The sequence below is a fragment of the Myripristis murdjan genome, chromosome 5 (genome assembly GCF_902150065.1).
Source record: "Myripristis murdjan chromosome 5, fMyrMur1.1, whole genome shotgun sequence".
In the NCBI taxonomy this organism is placed as follows: domain Eukaryota; kingdom Metazoa; phylum Chordata; class Actinopteri; order Holocentriformes; family Holocentridae; genus Myripristis; species Myripristis murdjan.
The window spans coordinates 36,097,463-36,115,127 of record NC_043984.1 but is presented as its reverse complement, the minus strand read 5'-3'; the positions used below and the strand labels follow the sequence as shown (position 1 = coordinate 36,115,127).

The window sequence follows — 17,665 nt, the reverse complement described above, 5'->3', positions numbered from 1 at the left end:
ACGCGCTGCCGCATGTACGGGAGATTCACCCGCACGTCGCAGCTTCTCGTTATTATTATTCATAATAATTCATGTGAGGGCTTCGGTTGCGAGGAAGCCTCCGGTCATGTGAGGCGATGCTCCGTAAAGCGTGATCATATTGTTCTAACCTCCGTGTGTTTGCCTGTTTACTCTCTAACCCTCTTCTCTCCTCTAACTCAGCCTTCACACACTGACAGCACTGAATCCCTGCCTCTGTAACCCCAGGGTTAGACCGACACACGGCCCCAGTTTGCCTTTTTTATTAGGATTTTATTCAAACTGGTCAATATTACCCAGGTGATCTATGGGAGTGACATCTGGATTCTGCACATCGTGTGTGCGTCAGTATTTTGATTAAAAGCTGACGTGTCGGTCTAACCCTGCTTAAAGGTGCTATGTGTCGCATTTTTAATCACCAGTATCTCACCGTCAGAGGAACTTTATTATGTCGACTGTGAACAGATAAGACCACGGCAGCAGCTCCTGATCATCTCTGCCTCCTGTTGAATTCATTAATCCAAAAATAAGGCCGCAACTGGTATTAAAACGTCTTAAATCAGTCGGGCAAAGGTCTCACAAATTCTAAGGCACGTGTGGCCTGCAGAGCTGAGAATACACTGCAAAAAGTCAAAATCTTACCAAGATTATGTCTTATTTCAAGTAAAAATGTCTTATTTCTAGTCAAAATATTTCATTACATTTAAAATAAGACATGATCAGCTCAGAAATTACTTGTTTTTGGACAATTTTAACTTGTTTCAAGTTAAAATTTACTTGAAACAAGAAACAAATTCTGCCAATGGAACAAGCAAATTTTTACTAGTGACACAAGTTAACAAGTAAAAATTTGTTTCTTGTTTCCAGCCAATTTTAACTTGTTTCAAGTAAATTTTCACTTGAAACAAGTTAAAATTGTCTAAAAACAAGTTACTTCTGAGGTGATCATGTCTTATTTTAAGTGTAATGAGATATTTTGACTAGAAATAAGACATTTTTACTTGAAATAAGACAAATAATCTTGGTAAGATTTTGACTTTTTGCAGTGTACACAGGACACAGTGACGTCTTTGGGGTTTCTTTTATTTTTTATTTTGAATATATTGAGAATAGAAACAAGACTCAAACAAAAACTCCAAAAAAATACATATATAGGGATTAATATAGGTGTTTATATATGTATGTGGCTTTAGGGGCACTGAGAGAGCAAAATAAAATCTTGTAAATATGCTTTCACAGTAAATTCAGAGATGAAATCTATATGTAATCTATGATGTACAGTTTGACTTGGAAACCACTTCATTCCCAGGGAGCGCACCACCTCACACACCTCACACACAGCACACACACCACACACACCTTGATGCCTGAGTAAACTAAACTGACATAAGCCGTGCACAGGTGAGGTTTGATGCACATTCACTACACCTGTATGCTGACATATGGAAACACATCCAGCGTCACTCGTGTCTGTGACATATCATTCGCACGTGCATTTGTGAACCAGTTATTTCAATATTTACCCGTTTATTTCTCCACCGTGCTGCTCGGCCTGAAAATAATTGGTAGTATCTGTTTTTTAATAAGTTACTGGATGTCTTAACGTCACACACATCAGGATGGCAGAAGCAGCGACTCATGTTTTGTTTTGTTGAGAAACACAAAACTGTCTGGTCAGCCAACAAACATTATTTTGGTTATTGTCTTTAATTTCATTCTGAGTGGCATAAAAAAAAAAAAAAAAAGTCTTTAAAAAAAAAAAAAAAAACTTAAATTGAACTTGCCTTAAGCTGTAGGAACTCTGCGGTCAACATTTCTCATAATGAAAAATGAGTCTCCAGGGTTAACGCGGCTTCAGATTAAAAGCCTGGATGTCAGAGACAGCCCAGTAATCTGAGATTAGGAAGAAACTGTGTGTGTTATCAAAGTCTAACTTAAAGAAAAATGTTCAGAAGGGTAATTTATTCTGCTGAAAGCCAGCATTTGATACTTGCTGAATATGGATTTGGATTCAGGTGCATCCCTAACACACACACACACACACACACACACACACACACACACACACCTGAGCACTGCTTTATTCCTCTGTAGAAAAGCTTCTTGGTTGGTGGGAACATTTGAAACTTCTCAGGTCTGTTCTTGTTGTTTTAAGGCCTGTGCAAGTTTGTTTGTTTGTTTGTTTGTTTGTTTGTTTTTGTTTGGTTTCATTACTTCAAAACAATGCAAAGCGCCGATGCACACAGCGCGTCGAAAAGGTTGTCGCCGATGACACCTCAGACTTGAATGTGGCTCTTAAATGTGAGCGATAAAAAAAACTCAGTTGCCACACACACACCTCACCTGATCACAAATCTGATGAAACGTTCGTCACACACACACTTTTTTTTTTTTTTTTTTTTTTTTTTTTTTGCAGCCACGTTCACACAAGCGAGCGGGGCTGCCTGCGTCGATTACGAGCGTGGAAACAAAGTGCCTGAGTGACAGAAAAGGCATCGATGGTGATCAGATTTCCTCTGCACCAAAAACATTTTTACCATCAGAAAAAAAAAAATGTGTCCAGGTGAAACAGAGGAGTGAGGAGCGGCTGCGTTTTGCTTTTAGCTCTTTGTTTCTGAGCGGAAAATGTAGTTTCATAACCATGAAGCTTTCCTGCAGTCAGTTAAAGGCTAAATAAAGGTTAAACTGTAAATCTGCATTTCTATAGAGCTCCTCTAGTCTACCGACCACACACACACACACACACACACACACACACACACACACACTGATGGCAGAGGCTGCGATGCAAGGTGCCAAGCCGCCCATCAGGAGTAGCGGTCAGTGTCTTGCTCAAGGACACTTGGACAGGCTATCTGGTTGAGCCGGTGATTGAACCGGGAACCCTCTGATCACCAGGCGACTAAATACATAAATAGATTTACTTTACTGATCCCAACCTGGGAAATGTTACAGCAGCATCAATAGAAACATAAAATAAAATGAAATAGAATAGAATACATGCAGAAGTATATACAATAAAGGCTAAATATATACAATAAAGACAATAAAGGCTAAATATATACAATAAAGACAATAAAGACTAAATATATACAATAAAAACAATAAAGGCTAAATATATACAATAAAGACAATAAAGACTAAATATATACAATAAAGACAATAAAGGCTAAATATATACAATAAAAACAATAAAGGCTAAATATATACAATAAAGACAATAAAGGCTAAATATATACAATAAAAACAATAAAGGCTAAATATATACAATAAAGACAATAAAGACTAAATATATACAATAAAAACAATAAAGGCTAAATATATACAATAAAGACAATAAAGACTAAATATATACAATAAAGACAATAAAGACTAAATATATACAATAAAGACAATAAAGGCTAAATATATACAATAAAGACAATAAAGACTAAATATATACAATAAAGACAATAAAGACTAAATATATACTATAAAGACTAACCCAAGAATATGAGATATGAAATGTGAAATATACAGATGATAATAAATGTGAAATATACAGATGGCATGGCACAGAGTTAGCATGCGAAAGACGTAAAAGAAAATGAAACCAAAAACAAACCAAGGAGCAGGAAACTGAACAGAATGACAAAACCTCCCAGACTGCACTCTGACTGCCCCTGAAGCTTTCTCAGGCGTAAACTCAAATAAAAGGAAAGACAGTGAGACTGAGGCGCTGCTGTGGTCTTGTTTGTGGACTGTAATCATGGAAGTGCATCAGAATGAATGTATTCAGGATTTATTGGTGTTAAAATTCTACGTGTAGCACCTTTAACAGCAGCCTGCAGCTGCTGGAGACTGAAACCCACTGTTTCTGTCACGTTAACGCCGAGCGGTCCGATCAGATGTCCCCCTCTGACCTCACACCTGTGACCCTCCAACAGCACAAGGTGAACACTGGGCATGAGCAGCTTCTCCCATGTTGTGTGAACATCTGTCGGTGCAGATGTGCGGCTTTCCAAAATAAATTTACACAGAAATTCTGAAAGGAAGACACCAACGTTTTGGGGCGAAATCCCCCTTTTCCCGACTTCCCCAGACTGAGACCAGATGTTGGACACCGTCTTCACCTCTGGACGTCCAAGTGATTCAGTTCCTATGGGTTAGCATTTCCTGTTAGCTTAGCATAAAGACTGGAAGTCTATGGGAGTCGTTAGCCTGGCTCCGTCAAAGTGAAATAATAAACCTTACAGAAACTGAACGAGCATCTGGTCTCAGTCTGGGGAAGTCGGGAAAAGGGGGTTTCGCATATTTAACACAAAATATCATAGAGTATCAGCTTCATGGCTTTTATTATGCAAATTACAGCTCAAATTACATCCCAGCTCATTTGTTTGGGAGCTTTTATTCAAAAAAATTTCAGTCAAATTCTGATTCTTGATCAGTTTTAGCCAAGTGGAAAATTCTCATTTGTGATGGATGAGACCACAGATCACAAAAAAACAACATTAAAAAGTCAAATAATTTTAAAGCAGTGTCCAGTGTTCACCTGTGCCGTCACGTGACGACGGTGCTCGGCTGCTCAGCGTCGATGAGGAGACTAAAAAAAAGTTTGTTGTTTTTTTTTTTGTTTTTTTTTTTCCCTCTCAGAGACAATATCACTCCCAAATTGACAATCTGATCGAGGAGACGGTGAAGGAGATGATAACGCTGCTGGTGGCCAAGGTAAACGCTCTACACAGCAAATACACTTACACCTGTGAGAAACACACCCTGACGGGACGCAGCGGGGGGGGGGGGGGGGGGGGGGGGGGGCTCCGTCAAACGAGTTAAATTTAGCCGCGAGGCCGAACCTTCACGCGAAGAAATAAACGGACGGGCGCTCGCTTAATGGAAAGAGGCGACGCCGCTGATTACTGACTTTGTCTCTCCTCAGTTTGTGGTCATTCTGGAGAGCGTCCTGGCCAAGCTCTCCAGATACGACGAGGGCACGCTCTTCTCCTCCTTCCTGTCTTTCACAGTGAGTAACACACACACACACACACACACACGTCATCCACCTTTCTCCCTCCTCTTCCAACAGATCTCATTAATTCAGGCTTCTGTATCTGTTTATGGATGTTATTTCTGACTCACAGTTAAAGGATAATTACAGTATTTTTTAACCGGGGCCCTATTTTTTTTTTTTTTTTTTTCCACCTTTTGGGGTCCAAATAACTGATAGGGACAAAAATGTTTGAGTATTGAGCTGAAACAGGTGGAAAAATAGAGCCCGGGTTGAAAAACACCAGAATTATCCTTTAAAGGAAAATCCATGCGATAAGACATTATGCATTTCTGGATCCATTTTATTATTAGGTGGTGTTTTTTTTTTTTTTTTTTTTCACTTCTTCTTGTGGATAACTGGTCAGTTGTAGTCAAGGTGACAGCACATCCAGGTGTTTCCAGCAGGTAGTGATATGAGGAAACATCAAACATCATTTATCGCTTGTCCATGAACATCATTTCTTGTTTTATTTACTCAACACAAACCATCAGATTATGATTTTATGCTGCGGTAACGAAGGTACACACACTCTCCAACCCGTTCACCACATGGGGCGTTCGGTCCAAAATCATCATCATCGTCATTATCATCATTTTATTTGTTTAATCAGAATCAGAATCAGGAATACTTTATTGATCCCTGAGGGGAAGTTGGCTAAAGGCTCATTTATGATTAAAGTTAAATACAGATGTGGACGCAGCCTTCTGTCCGTACGCTGCGCTCATTTCCTCAGCATTGCTGCACATTTTCAGGAAGCTAACAGATACAGAGTGAACGGGGGAGCACCGCTGGAAATCAATGGGGCAGCACCGCCGAGAGGGCAAGAGAGAGCGGCGTCAGAGCGAGACATGAAGGGGAAGTTTAAAAAACTGAAAATATTAGAGAAAACTCCTGCAGTGATGTGTTTAATGACCTCACAGACCACTGTCTTCCTGTGATGGGTTTAATGACCTCACAGACCACTGTCTTCCTGTGGTGATGTGTTTAATGACCTCACAGACCGCCGTCCTCCTGCGGTGATGTGTTTAATGACCTCACACACCACCTTCCTCCTATCATGGTGTGTTTAATGACTTCACAGACCACCGTCCTCCTGTGGCGATGTGTTTAATGACCTCACAGGCCACCGTCCTCCTGTTGTGATGTGTTTAATGACCTCACAGATCACCGTCCTACCATCATGATGTGTTTAATGACCTCACAGACCGCCGTCCTCCTGTGATGATGTGTTTAATGACCTCACACACCGCCGTCCTCCTATCATGATGTGTTTAATGACTTCACAGACCACCGTCCTCCTGTGGTGATGTGTTTAATGACCTCACAGACCACCGTCCTCCTGTGGTGATGTGTTTAATGACCTCACAGACCGCCGTCCTCCTGTGATGATGTGTTTAATGACCTCACAGACCACCATGCTCCTGCGGTGATGTGTTTAATGACCTCACACACCACCTTCCTCCTATCATGGTGTGTTTAATGACTTCACAGACCACCGTCCTCCTGTGGTGATGTGTTTAATGACCTCACAGGCCACCGTCCTCCTGTTGTGATGTGTTTAATGACCTCACAGGCCACCGTCCTCCTGTTGTGATGTGTTTAATGACCTCACAGACCGCCGTCCTCCTGTGATGATGTGTTTAATGACCTCACACACCGCCGTCCTCCTATCATGATGTGTTTAATGACTTCACAGACCACCGTCCTCCTGTGGTGATGTGTTTAATGACCTCACAGACCACCGTCCTCCTGTGGTGATGTGTTTAATGACCTCACAGACCGCCGTCCTCCTGTGATGATGTGTTTAATGACCTCACAGACCACCATGCTCCTGCGGTGATGTGTTTAATGACCTCACACACCACCTTCCTCCTATCATGGTGTGTTTAATGACTTCACAGACCACCGTCCTCCTGTGGTGATGTGTTTAATGACCTCACAGGCCACCGTCCTCCTGTTGTGATGTGTTTAATGACCTCACAGGCCACCGTCCTCCTGTTGTGATGTGTTTAATAACCTCACAGACCACCGTCCTCCTGTGGTGATGTGTTTAATGACCTCACAGACCACCGTCCTCCTGTGATGATGTGTTTAATGACCTCACAGACCACCGTCCTCCTGTGATGATGTGTTTAATGACCTCACACACCGCTGTCCTCCTGTGATGATGTGTTTAATGACCTCACAGACCAACATGCTTCTGCGGTGATGTGTTTAATGACCTCACACACCACCGTCCTCCTGTGATGATGTGTTTAATGACCTCACAGACCACCGTCCTCCTGCATCGTTGTGTTTAATGACCTCACACACCACCATCCTCCTATCATGATGTGTTTAATGACCTCACACACCACCATCCTCCTATCATGATGTTTAATGACCTCACAGACCACCGTCCTCCTGTGGCGATGTGTTTAATGACCTCACAGACCACCGTCCTCCTGTGGTGATGTGTTTAATGACTTCACAGACCACCGTCCTCCTGTGGCGATGTGTTTAATGACCTCACACACCACCGTCCTCCTGTGATGATGTGTTTAATGACCTCACACACCGCCGTCCTCCTGTGATGATGTGTTTAATGACCTCACACACCGCCGTCCTCCTGTGATGATGTGTTTAATGACCTCACACACCGCCGTCCTCCTGTGATGATGTGTTTAATGACCTCACAGACCACCATGCTTCTGCGGTGATGTGTTTAATGACCTCACCCACCACCATCCTCCTTTCATGATGTGTTTAATGACCTCACACACCACCATCCACCTATCATGATGTGTTTAATGACCTCACAGACCACCATCCTCCCATCATGATGTGTTTAATGACCTCACACACCACCATCCTCCCATCATGATGTGTTTAATGACCTCACACACCACCATCCTCCCATCATGATGTGTTTAATGACCTCACAGACCACCGTCCTCCTGCATCGTTGTGTTTAATGACCTCATGGACCGCCGTCCTCTACAGCGCCACCTCCTCTTCTGCCTTTTTGTAGCAGCTCCATTATTATGACCTCCTCCACCATTGCCATGTTTGTTGTCAGAAAGGTTTGACTCATTGCTGCCCTCTAGGGGATTTATTGATTATTGCTGAATGTCCATGCCGACGTAAATGACGCATGGAAGCACGTGGGCAGTTAGGGTTACATCAGCTAAAACAGACGTGTTTATTTTTGGACATAAAGGAGCATAAATGAGCCTTAATACGTCCCATCCCAGATCACTGAGAAATGTTGAGTTCAAGTTCACATCGCTTCATTTGTAGCGGTCAAAGTCATCCTGAGAAATGCAGAAGGCAGGTCGAAGGAACAACAGCAAAAAGCACCAAAAAGGTAAATTACACTTCATTAGGAAACGACATAAGGGAAGATAATTTAAAAAAAAAAGTAATAGTTGGGGATGTGAGGGAGCGCCCGGCTGCCGGCCTCCATGTTTGTGGTCGATGTTTCTACCAAGCAGATGAAGCTGCTGTTTTTTTGATGAACGTGCATACTCCTGATTGGATAATCACTCTAATACATGGATTTATGATTTCATCTGGATGAGTGCTCAGTCTTGTTCAAACTCTCCCATTGTTTTTTTTTTTTTTTTTTTTTTTTTAATATCACACTATTTCAGCCCATAATATTTTCTGGATGCTTTCGCGTTCCTCTCTCGGTCCTGAGCAGCGTAACATCTCAGCTTCGGCGGCGTAACAAAAGAGAGCTTATCGAGTGTGCGAGTGCACTTTTACAGTTTTAGAGTTCAGCAGGAGGAAAAAAAAAAAAAACGTGAGGCCGCGGTCTCAGCGTGCAGCTTTTGTCCTGAAACGTGGAGCCGCGGCTGGAGTCCTCCCTCTCACCTCTCTCTCCTTTATCTCCAGGTGAAAGCTGCCTCCAAGTACGTGGACGTACCTGTAAGTGACAGTCTCACCTCACGCTGTGGCCCTGTGTGTGTGTGTGTGTGTGTGTGTGTGTTTCGTGAATGCACAAATATTTGACCGCGCTTTCGCCAGTGGAATCGCAATCCAAATGGTATTCATTTTCACTTTCCAGCCCAAATGTCCATTCATATGCATGTGGCCAGAGCCTGCCAGGCCGTGACGCCGCGCCTCGCTCTGCCCACACAGTATACGTTGTGACTGTGACATGTTGTACGACAGCAAACAGCAAACAGCCCCTCCGATCTGCATTAGTCGAGCCGACTGCCAGCGCTTCGGCCCTTACCAACACGCCGCTTCTCAAATTAATGCCTTGTCAATGAGTCTGACAAGGCACTGTGTACGTTGGCAGGGGCCACAGTCTGTAGCCCGGGACGTTAATTGTGTCCTTAATGTACAAAATTAGAGTCTCGTTGGGGAAAAAAAAAAAAAAAAAAACACTCATTTGCACGTCGGGAGCGTCGTGGCAGACGTGTTAACTAAGTTCGGTCAGTGGCGGTTAGCGATTCGGGCTCGGCGTGACCTTTTTCTGCGACAAGGCTACCGTGAGGAAATGATAAAATGAATGATTACATAAATAAATAAATAGATAAGTAACAGCAGAAGTGCAGAGAGAACCGGGGCTGGAGGTGTGTTAGCGTGAGGACGGCGAGCGATGTTAGGAGGGCAAGAGAGAGAGATGAGGTGTTATTGGGAAAATGTTTTGTCCTTGATGAATATTTTCGATGTCGAAATGGCAGAGCTCCTAACAATCTGCCCCCCCTCCTTCCCCTCCCCTCCCCCAAGCCAACTGCGTGGCTCCGACACCCCTGTTCACTTTGCACATGCCTAGACCGCGAGGTTTGGTTCCCGGCCAAGCGTAAATCTCTGTGACAGAGAGTCGACTGAAAACAATTGCCCCCGCAGCCTCGAGTCGTCTGCATCGCCTTGCAAATGAAACACCTCTGAGGAGACGCGAGCTGCAAACCTCTCCCTCTTTTTCTGCAAATGATAAAACTGACAATTTGGAGACGCGTCTTGTTTTGGACGTCCGTGTGACTGGCTTGCATGGGAGAGATGTCAGATGCGTTTGTATGTTGTGAAGCCTGTTTTGCTTTGTCTCTTACTGACCTAATGGACCTTTACACTGAAAAACTGCATGAATCAAAGTTAAAATAACAGCTTTAAATTGTGCTTTAGAGCACTCGGGTCAAGTACAGCAAGCGCAAAATTAGCAACAACAAGAAAAAAACATTCAGTGGGCATTTTCCCCCACTTAAGATAACATATTCCCAATTTTTTTTTAGATAAGGTCGCCAAATTTGAGAGCTGCCTCTTGACAAAAATGGCTGTTAGTTTGCACAGGCTTTTTCATATCTGCTATAGTTTATATTTTGTGAGGTATTCGATATTGAAACGTTACAAAAAATGAGATATTAGCCCTGTACAGACTGCAGGCAAAAAAACAAAAAAAACCAAAAAAAATCCTGTAGTTAGTAATCAGAATTAAACAAAAGCTTCACCCACTATAAAAAAAAAAACCCTGATGTACAGACATTTTGAATATTAGCTATAATGATAATAAAATAAGTCACAGTATAAAGAACGCATCCAGAATCCACCGTGTGAAATGGAGGGTGTGGGCGTGACCCGACTCTGCTGTGTGTTTACATTTTTTTTGCGCTGCAGAAGCCGGGGATGGACGTGGCCGACGGCTACGTGACGTTTGTCCGCCACTCGCAGGACATGCTGAGGGAGAAGGTCAACGAGGAGGTGTACATCGAGAGGCTATTTGATGTAAGTAAAGAAGCCACAGCGCCTCCTGCTGCTCCTCCTCCTCCACCACAGGGAGCCCTTACCAAACAAATATATATTGCAGTATATTGGAAAATATCATGGTATATTAGATAATACATTCCCATATATGGGAACTAGTCTTTATATTTTCCAATGTATTGCAATATCTGAAATGCGCAATTACTTATGTATTATTCCAGATATTGCACATACATGTTCTTATATATGTACACATATAGTGCACATACATGTTATAATATATCTGTACACATATTTGATGTACATGTTTCCATAAAATTTTACATGTATTTGAGATATGTTACCATATATTGCACATACATGTGGCAATATATGTATACATATATTTCCAATACATGTTCCCATATAATTGGAATGTCATAGATCATATATTTTTGAATATATTATCCCAGTATTCATCACATATGAATCTAAATACATTATGGAGGATTTTTATGAATATAAAATACAATATATTATGGGAAATTAACACATATATTATATATTCATATTAAATATATTGCAGTATCTGAAATGTGCAAGTAATAAAAACTTAGGTATTATTCCAGATATTGGCATATATTACAATATATTGATGCAATATATAAATATATGCAAAATATATCATTCACCTATATATCATTCCATGTATTTTCAAATATATAATATATTTCTATATATTGTTGTTCATATATTAAATGTAATATATTCTAATACATTACCATATATTTCATTTAATATATTGGTAAACATATTTTCTTTCCGTAAGGGAGGCTCATTGGCGACGAGGCCAGAGAACATTTGGAAAAAAAAAAATAAAAATCCAACAAGCCAAAGTGAAACGAGCACACTCATATCCTCATTTTCTGTAATTATTTGTGGCCAAAGCTGCGACCCGCGGGCCGGATTTGATCACCGGCTGAGTTTGTGTGAGAGCGTTTAATCGGAGTGAAGTGCAAGAGAGTCAGGAAGTGGCAGGTTTCAGACAGTTTGACCTGGTTGGGAGTCAGATCCTGTGAGACGCTTTATGTGATGTTATTTCCCCTTCAATCAGCGCTCTTGCCTTTTTCATTTGCAAACAATTGTCAAGCAAATCAGTGCCTCTGCGTGCATGAAGCGCTCCAAAATTAAGGTGAAGGCGTTGCTGATTAGACTCAGCGCTTTCTTGGCCAGGTGATTTCTGGCTTTCAAAACTCCGGCCCAGTCTCCACTTTAGAACAAGCCACAGAAAAGACAAAGCAGTGTAATAATTAATATTCCAGTATTTTTCACAGTGATATATGATCTCTTTACTAGATGTCTCTGTTTCTCTCTGTTTTAATTAGCAAGAGTTTTTTTTCCACTTTAAGTTTGAGCGGAGATCTGCCAGCGTCGTTGCAGTTCCTACCGGTCGCCCATAGAGGGCGGTATTGGTACTGATTACTTAATGCCCCTTTAACTACAAACATCATTCAGTCATCCTTTTCTTGCAGCTGATGTTGACTTTTGCAAACCTCTCAGGCAGATTCTCACTGTTCTTAGTCTTTACAAATCACTATATTTGCATATTTATTTGTTGGCTCGGTTTCATTATTTTCAACAAAAATGCAAATGAAGGATATTCATTCCATCTAAAAGATTGTACATGATACATCAGAGGCACTGTCTTATCTCCAGAGTGGTCCTAAAAATATAAATAATAAAATTCAGTGGCAAATTAGTGGCAGCAAGTTATCACTTGTCAGAAAGAAAAAAAAAAAAAAATTGGCCAAAATGAGCATAGCATTTTGTGAAGCCATGACTGTCCTGACACACTTAACACTGTTCCCCTCCATCGCTGACAAACTGTGATCGACTTGAGCTGTGATCAACTCACACGACAGTGTCAGCACACTTTCTGATTCCATTATTAAAACCAAGAGCCGCCGCTCGAGTCACGAAGCCCCGAGCGCCGAGCCTCCGCTGCTCCCCAAAAATCCTTCCCCGAGCTTTTCCCTGCTGACCACGGCTCCCTGGATCCACCGCCTCACTTGTATTTTTATTTATGGATTGATTTTTAATGGTTTATTTGATAGGAACCATTACAGAGCACATACACAAACTGAAACCAGCCATCCAAGTATCACAGTGTTGCAGCACTCGTCCTCAGAAGAGATTAAAGTGGACTAGAAGGTAAACTGAACACAGCAGGAGCCGGTGAAACACACATTCAGCAGTCATGTAACTACAGCAAATTAGAGAGGGACGTAGTTGTGAACTGGACATGAGCGCAGGGTCGTCGCTCCTCTGTGTTTACGGTCTTTTGTCTCGTCTTGTTTGTCTGAAACGTGTGCTGATCTTGAGGAGGGATTATCTTAAGCGGTGTTCTCTCTTTTCCGAGTCGGCAAACAAGAGTTAATCAATTGCAAAAGAGCACAAAAGACGCCTTTGTCGGACGGCTTAGCTCCACATTTCCAGGCTCCCACCCGGCCTGTGCGCTGGGCAGGTTCCTCTTTGTCAGGACGGGCGAGCGTCGCCGTCCCCCACATCCAACGATTTTTAAAAAGGAGATTAAAACTCTGAGACCACAGGTTAGCAAGTTGCAGTGAAATGGCAAGATTACCACGTTAAAGATCACCGAGGCCGGTTTGACAGCGACGTGATTTCGGTTTGGGGGTGTATTTTTTTTTTTTTTTTTTATAATCCAACTCTCATCATGTGTCAGTTGTGAGTCTTCCTGGTGTATGTTGGATTTGTGAAGCGAGTGTTATGAACTTGGAGCAAAGATGAGTGTAGTTTTTTTTTTTTTTTTTTTTTTTCCCATTTGCCTCCTTTCAAGTTTAAAGACCATCTGGAGGCTGGCTCTGAGGAAGTTTACAGCTAACCACTTCACACTGACACGACTAAAAACTACTAATTAACTTCTGAAAGAAATATTACTCTGACAGGATTCAACCACTTTGAAAAACCCCAATCCTGCACTCGTCACATGTTTAACGCCAGATGACACGCGGTTTGACCTGCATTGGATTTTGAACGCTCATATCTGTGGTTTTGTGTTGACACTGCTGTTATTATGCAACGACATTCACTATTTTTTTAATATGATCATTTTTCTACCAAGAGTTCAGTGTTTCCTCCAAGATTTTCCTCCTGTCACATCTGAAACATCATAGCACGTTAAAACTCTCCTCCGCTGTCATGGCGCTGAGTTTCAGTGCCTCTCCTGTTGCCACAACTCTATTATTATAACACCACCACCACCAAGCACGATAATATTTAATATTTTAGATATTTCCTGAAGAAAATGCCTGCCTGTGATCGCTGTCAGCTGATTAGTTTGGTTTGGCATTTATGTTTTTATCATTGTAAGAGTGCACACGTGTCATCAGCATGTCATACTGAGCAATCAGATGTTCGAATGGCGTTTCTACTGGACACACCGGCCCACTTATAAATACAATAAAAGTGAATGGGGCTTCATTACCCTCCATGTATTTCATAACTCATAAGCCATATATGTCATCATTATAAGATTGAATTCGTTTTATCAACATGTCATACTGAGCAATTAGAAATTTGAATGGAGTTTCTATCATATACAATGGCTGACTTATAAATACAATGGGAGCGGATGGGGCTTCATTGACTCCCATGTATTTCATAACTCATAAACCATATATCTTATCATTATAAAAGTGAGCATGATGGATCAGCATGTCGTACTGAGTATTTAGAAATTTGAATGGAGTTTCTACCACATACACTGGCTGACTTATAAATACAATGGAAGTGAATGGGGCTTCATTGACTTCCATGTATTTCATAACTTATAAACCATATATGTCATCATTATGCAAGTGTGCATAATTCATCAACATGTCAGAATGAGCATTTAGAAACTGGAATAGAGTTTCTACTGCGTACAATTGCTGACTTATAACTAGAGTGACAGTGAATGGGGCTTCATTGACTTCCATGTATTTCATAACTCATAAACCATATAAACATTGGCTGACTTATAAAGACAAAAGACAAGCCTCTATGTAACTCTTTGTAATTGTGTTTCAATACAAGCATAATAACTCAAAAAGGATAAGAATTATGCCACACAGTTTAAAAGTTGTGGGAGGAGATGGGTGACAAAAATGTTTTGTAAAAATCTTTTAAATCTGCTGGAACTCATTAAATATGCTAATATATGCATATTTTATGAATTTGCATAAATCTACATATAATTATGCTTGTTTCTGTATCTGAATGGTGTGTGTCCGTTGACCAGTTTTAAAGTTACAGACAAACAGCAGAACAATAATAAATATCCCCGTGATCACTTACAAACTGATCAAACCGTCTCATTACAGATGATCTGTGCTCCTATAAACAGCCATTTCAACTTTATGTTTAAATACATGATCATTCAAACTGTATCACATCCATCTGTAACCCTGACTGGCCACAATCCTGCTCTCAGTGAAAGGTCAGGATTGGATGATACATAAACTGATAAATCAGTTTTAAGATGATTAACTGCATCTTTTTGCTTTCATGTTTGCACTTTTACAACATTTTGAATCCTAACTTTGCGTTGCTTTGGCAAATCTTTCAGCACAGAGCTACAAATCCAAGCGTGCTCATTTTTTGCCCTTATTCTGAAAAGGAATATTCATACTAATCTGTTTTTGGCTAATGAAGATGGATATTCCACTAATGTTCCCGTTAACATTGAGCCGTGCAGCCTCCCTCTTTCATTCCTTCAACCTCGTCATTGAAAAGGTGGATGTTGTGATATTTGTGTATATCCATAAACCAGTGGATATCCACATTTTTTATCATGTGCAACAGCAGAGGTGTTTCTCCCTCCCACCAGAAATGTGTGGCTTTTATTTTGTGAGTGCGTCTCTAATCCAGCCTCCCAAACCTTCAGCTCGCTGGTTGGTTTGCAGCACACACAGCTGACCGTAAACAGGCCAGAAAACTGTCGGAAACTGCAGTAAAAACCCCAGTCGTGTTGCATCGTCTGAATGCGCCACAAAAGTTACCAGAGAATGCTCCTTAAACCCGAATAACGTCGGCAAATCCCACGTCTTTAATGGGAATACGCTACGTTCGGATAAAGGCCTTATTGGGATTATCCAAATGGAAAATGCTGTAAAATCAGGAATAAGCATGGAAAATCAGTGCATGTAAAAGTGGTGATGGTGATGAAGGCTGAAGAGATCAAGACGAACAGTTTGAGAGCTGGAGAAAAGTTTGAAACTGCTCATGAAGTTTCCAGGCGAGAGGGAGACGGCGAGCCGAGCCGAGCCGAGCCGAGCCAGGCACGGGCCGCCGTCCAGCTCCCCAAATCCTCCGCAGCTGACCTTACCAACTGTCACTTCTTCTTCTTTGTCCTCCTCCGTGCTGGTGTGTGTGTGTGTGTGTATGTGTGTGTGTGTGTGTGTGTGTGTGTGTGCCGGCGTCGACGTCGCAGCCTCGAGGTGCGATCCGTCTCCGGCTTCCCGTCGCCGTTTTCTTCTCTCCTCCTAACGCAGGTCGACGTCCGAGCGTCCACCGCTGGATGCTTCCTGTTCCTTGCTGCTGTTTTCTTTTCTTTTCTTTTCTTTTCTTTTTTTTTTTTTCCTCGCCGTGTATCCTGTGTTCGTGCGTCCAGAGGAGTGTTTGTTTGTGCCGGGATCGCTGCGGCCGGCTCTCTCCTCGTTGTCATTCCCGATCTGTTCTCCCCGCGGCTCCAGCAGGGCCCGTGAAGGTGTCTGCTCTCTGCAACCGGGCTCTGTTGTGCTTTTCTTGTCACTCTCCCCACCTTCTCCCTCTGTCTCTCTGTCTTTCTGTCTCTCTCGTCTCTTTATCTGACAAATGCCGCCGCCATGCACGATGCAAACAGAATCAGAATCAGAAATACTGTACTGATCCCCGAGGGGAAACTGGGTAATTGTGATTACGATTCTTAGTTTTTTGTGTTTGCTTTTTTAGTCCAGTAATTTTAGGCCAAAATTGGGGTCAACCTAGGACAAATGGCAAGAGAAGCAAACTCAACTGATTTTGTATCCTCAGTTTGTCCTGAGTGAGGGAAAAAAGTCCCAAGGAATCCCATTGGTGGAAAGTTTTGAAAATCACCTATTTATGACCACATAATACCAAAAAACACTGTTTTTAACACACAGGGGAATGGGGTTCAACATTTTACTTTCAGATATCACTATAAAAATTCACAAGTTGATTACACACACAAAGACAAGAAAAAAAGTCAATTACAAGTTCTTTGAATTATTCTGTTTACACATGCATATCACACATTATCTGATTTGATATGCGCTAATAAGGAATATAAGGAATAAATGATAGAAGAGACATTTAAACAGTGAATTAAAAGGTTACTATATATATAATAACCTTTTAATTCAATGTTATATAGTAACCTTTTAATTCACTGTTTAAACGCCAGCGATGCGCTGATCACCGACATGAGCCGATGTGGTGTGACTTTTACAAGAAACTTTGGAAATGTCACAAAAAAAGTGAATTAGGTCAGCTGAGTTTTGCAAATCAGTGAAGTTCAAGTTCCTGAAAATGCACACTGATTCGAAAAAGAGGAAGAAATGCATCGGTTAGTATTGTTGTTGTTTATTAGTCAGTAATGTGGGACACGTTATTTAGAAAAGAGGAGCACTGGATGGTGTTCACCTTTAGCAGCTGAGGCCCGCTCAGCAAACAGACGGACAGATATTATATAATCGACTCTACAAAGTGCAAAGCTGGTTAAAGTGAAACAGCCTGGACGTCAAACTGACCCCCAGGAAACACTGACGGGGACAAAATGAGTCCAACACACTGAGAACATCATCATGTTCATTTCATGTTTCCCCTCTTGTCCCCATTGAATTAGCAAACGTCATGAAATATGAAGCAAAAACAGGGTTAATTATGAATTTA

General features: G+C 41.6%; 1 protein-coding gene across 12 annotated transcripts in view; it reads left to right on the top strand.

The window, feature by feature from the left end:
* Positions 1-17,665, top strand: part of cadpsa (Ca2+-dependent activator protein for secretion a) — a 206,870-nt gene that overhangs the window by 167,616 nt on the left and 21,589 nt on the right. For 9 of the 12 annotated variants that reach the window (XM_030052526.1, XM_030052529.1, XM_030052522.1 and 6 more), the window contains 4 exons: positions 4,651-4,725; positions 4,937-5,020; positions 8,924-8,956; positions 10,649-10,756. In XM_030052526.1, coding sequence (XP_029908386.1) covers positions 4,651-4,725; positions 4,937-5,020; positions 8,924-8,956; positions 10,649-10,756 — 300 coding nt within the window. Of the gene's footprint in view, positions 1-4,192; positions 4,210-4,650; positions 4,726-4,936; positions 5,021-8,923; positions 8,957-10,648; positions 10,757-17,665 lie in introns of all 12 variants that reach the window. The other 3 variants (XM_030052528.1, XM_030052531.1, XM_030052523.1) reach the window with 1 other exon arrangement.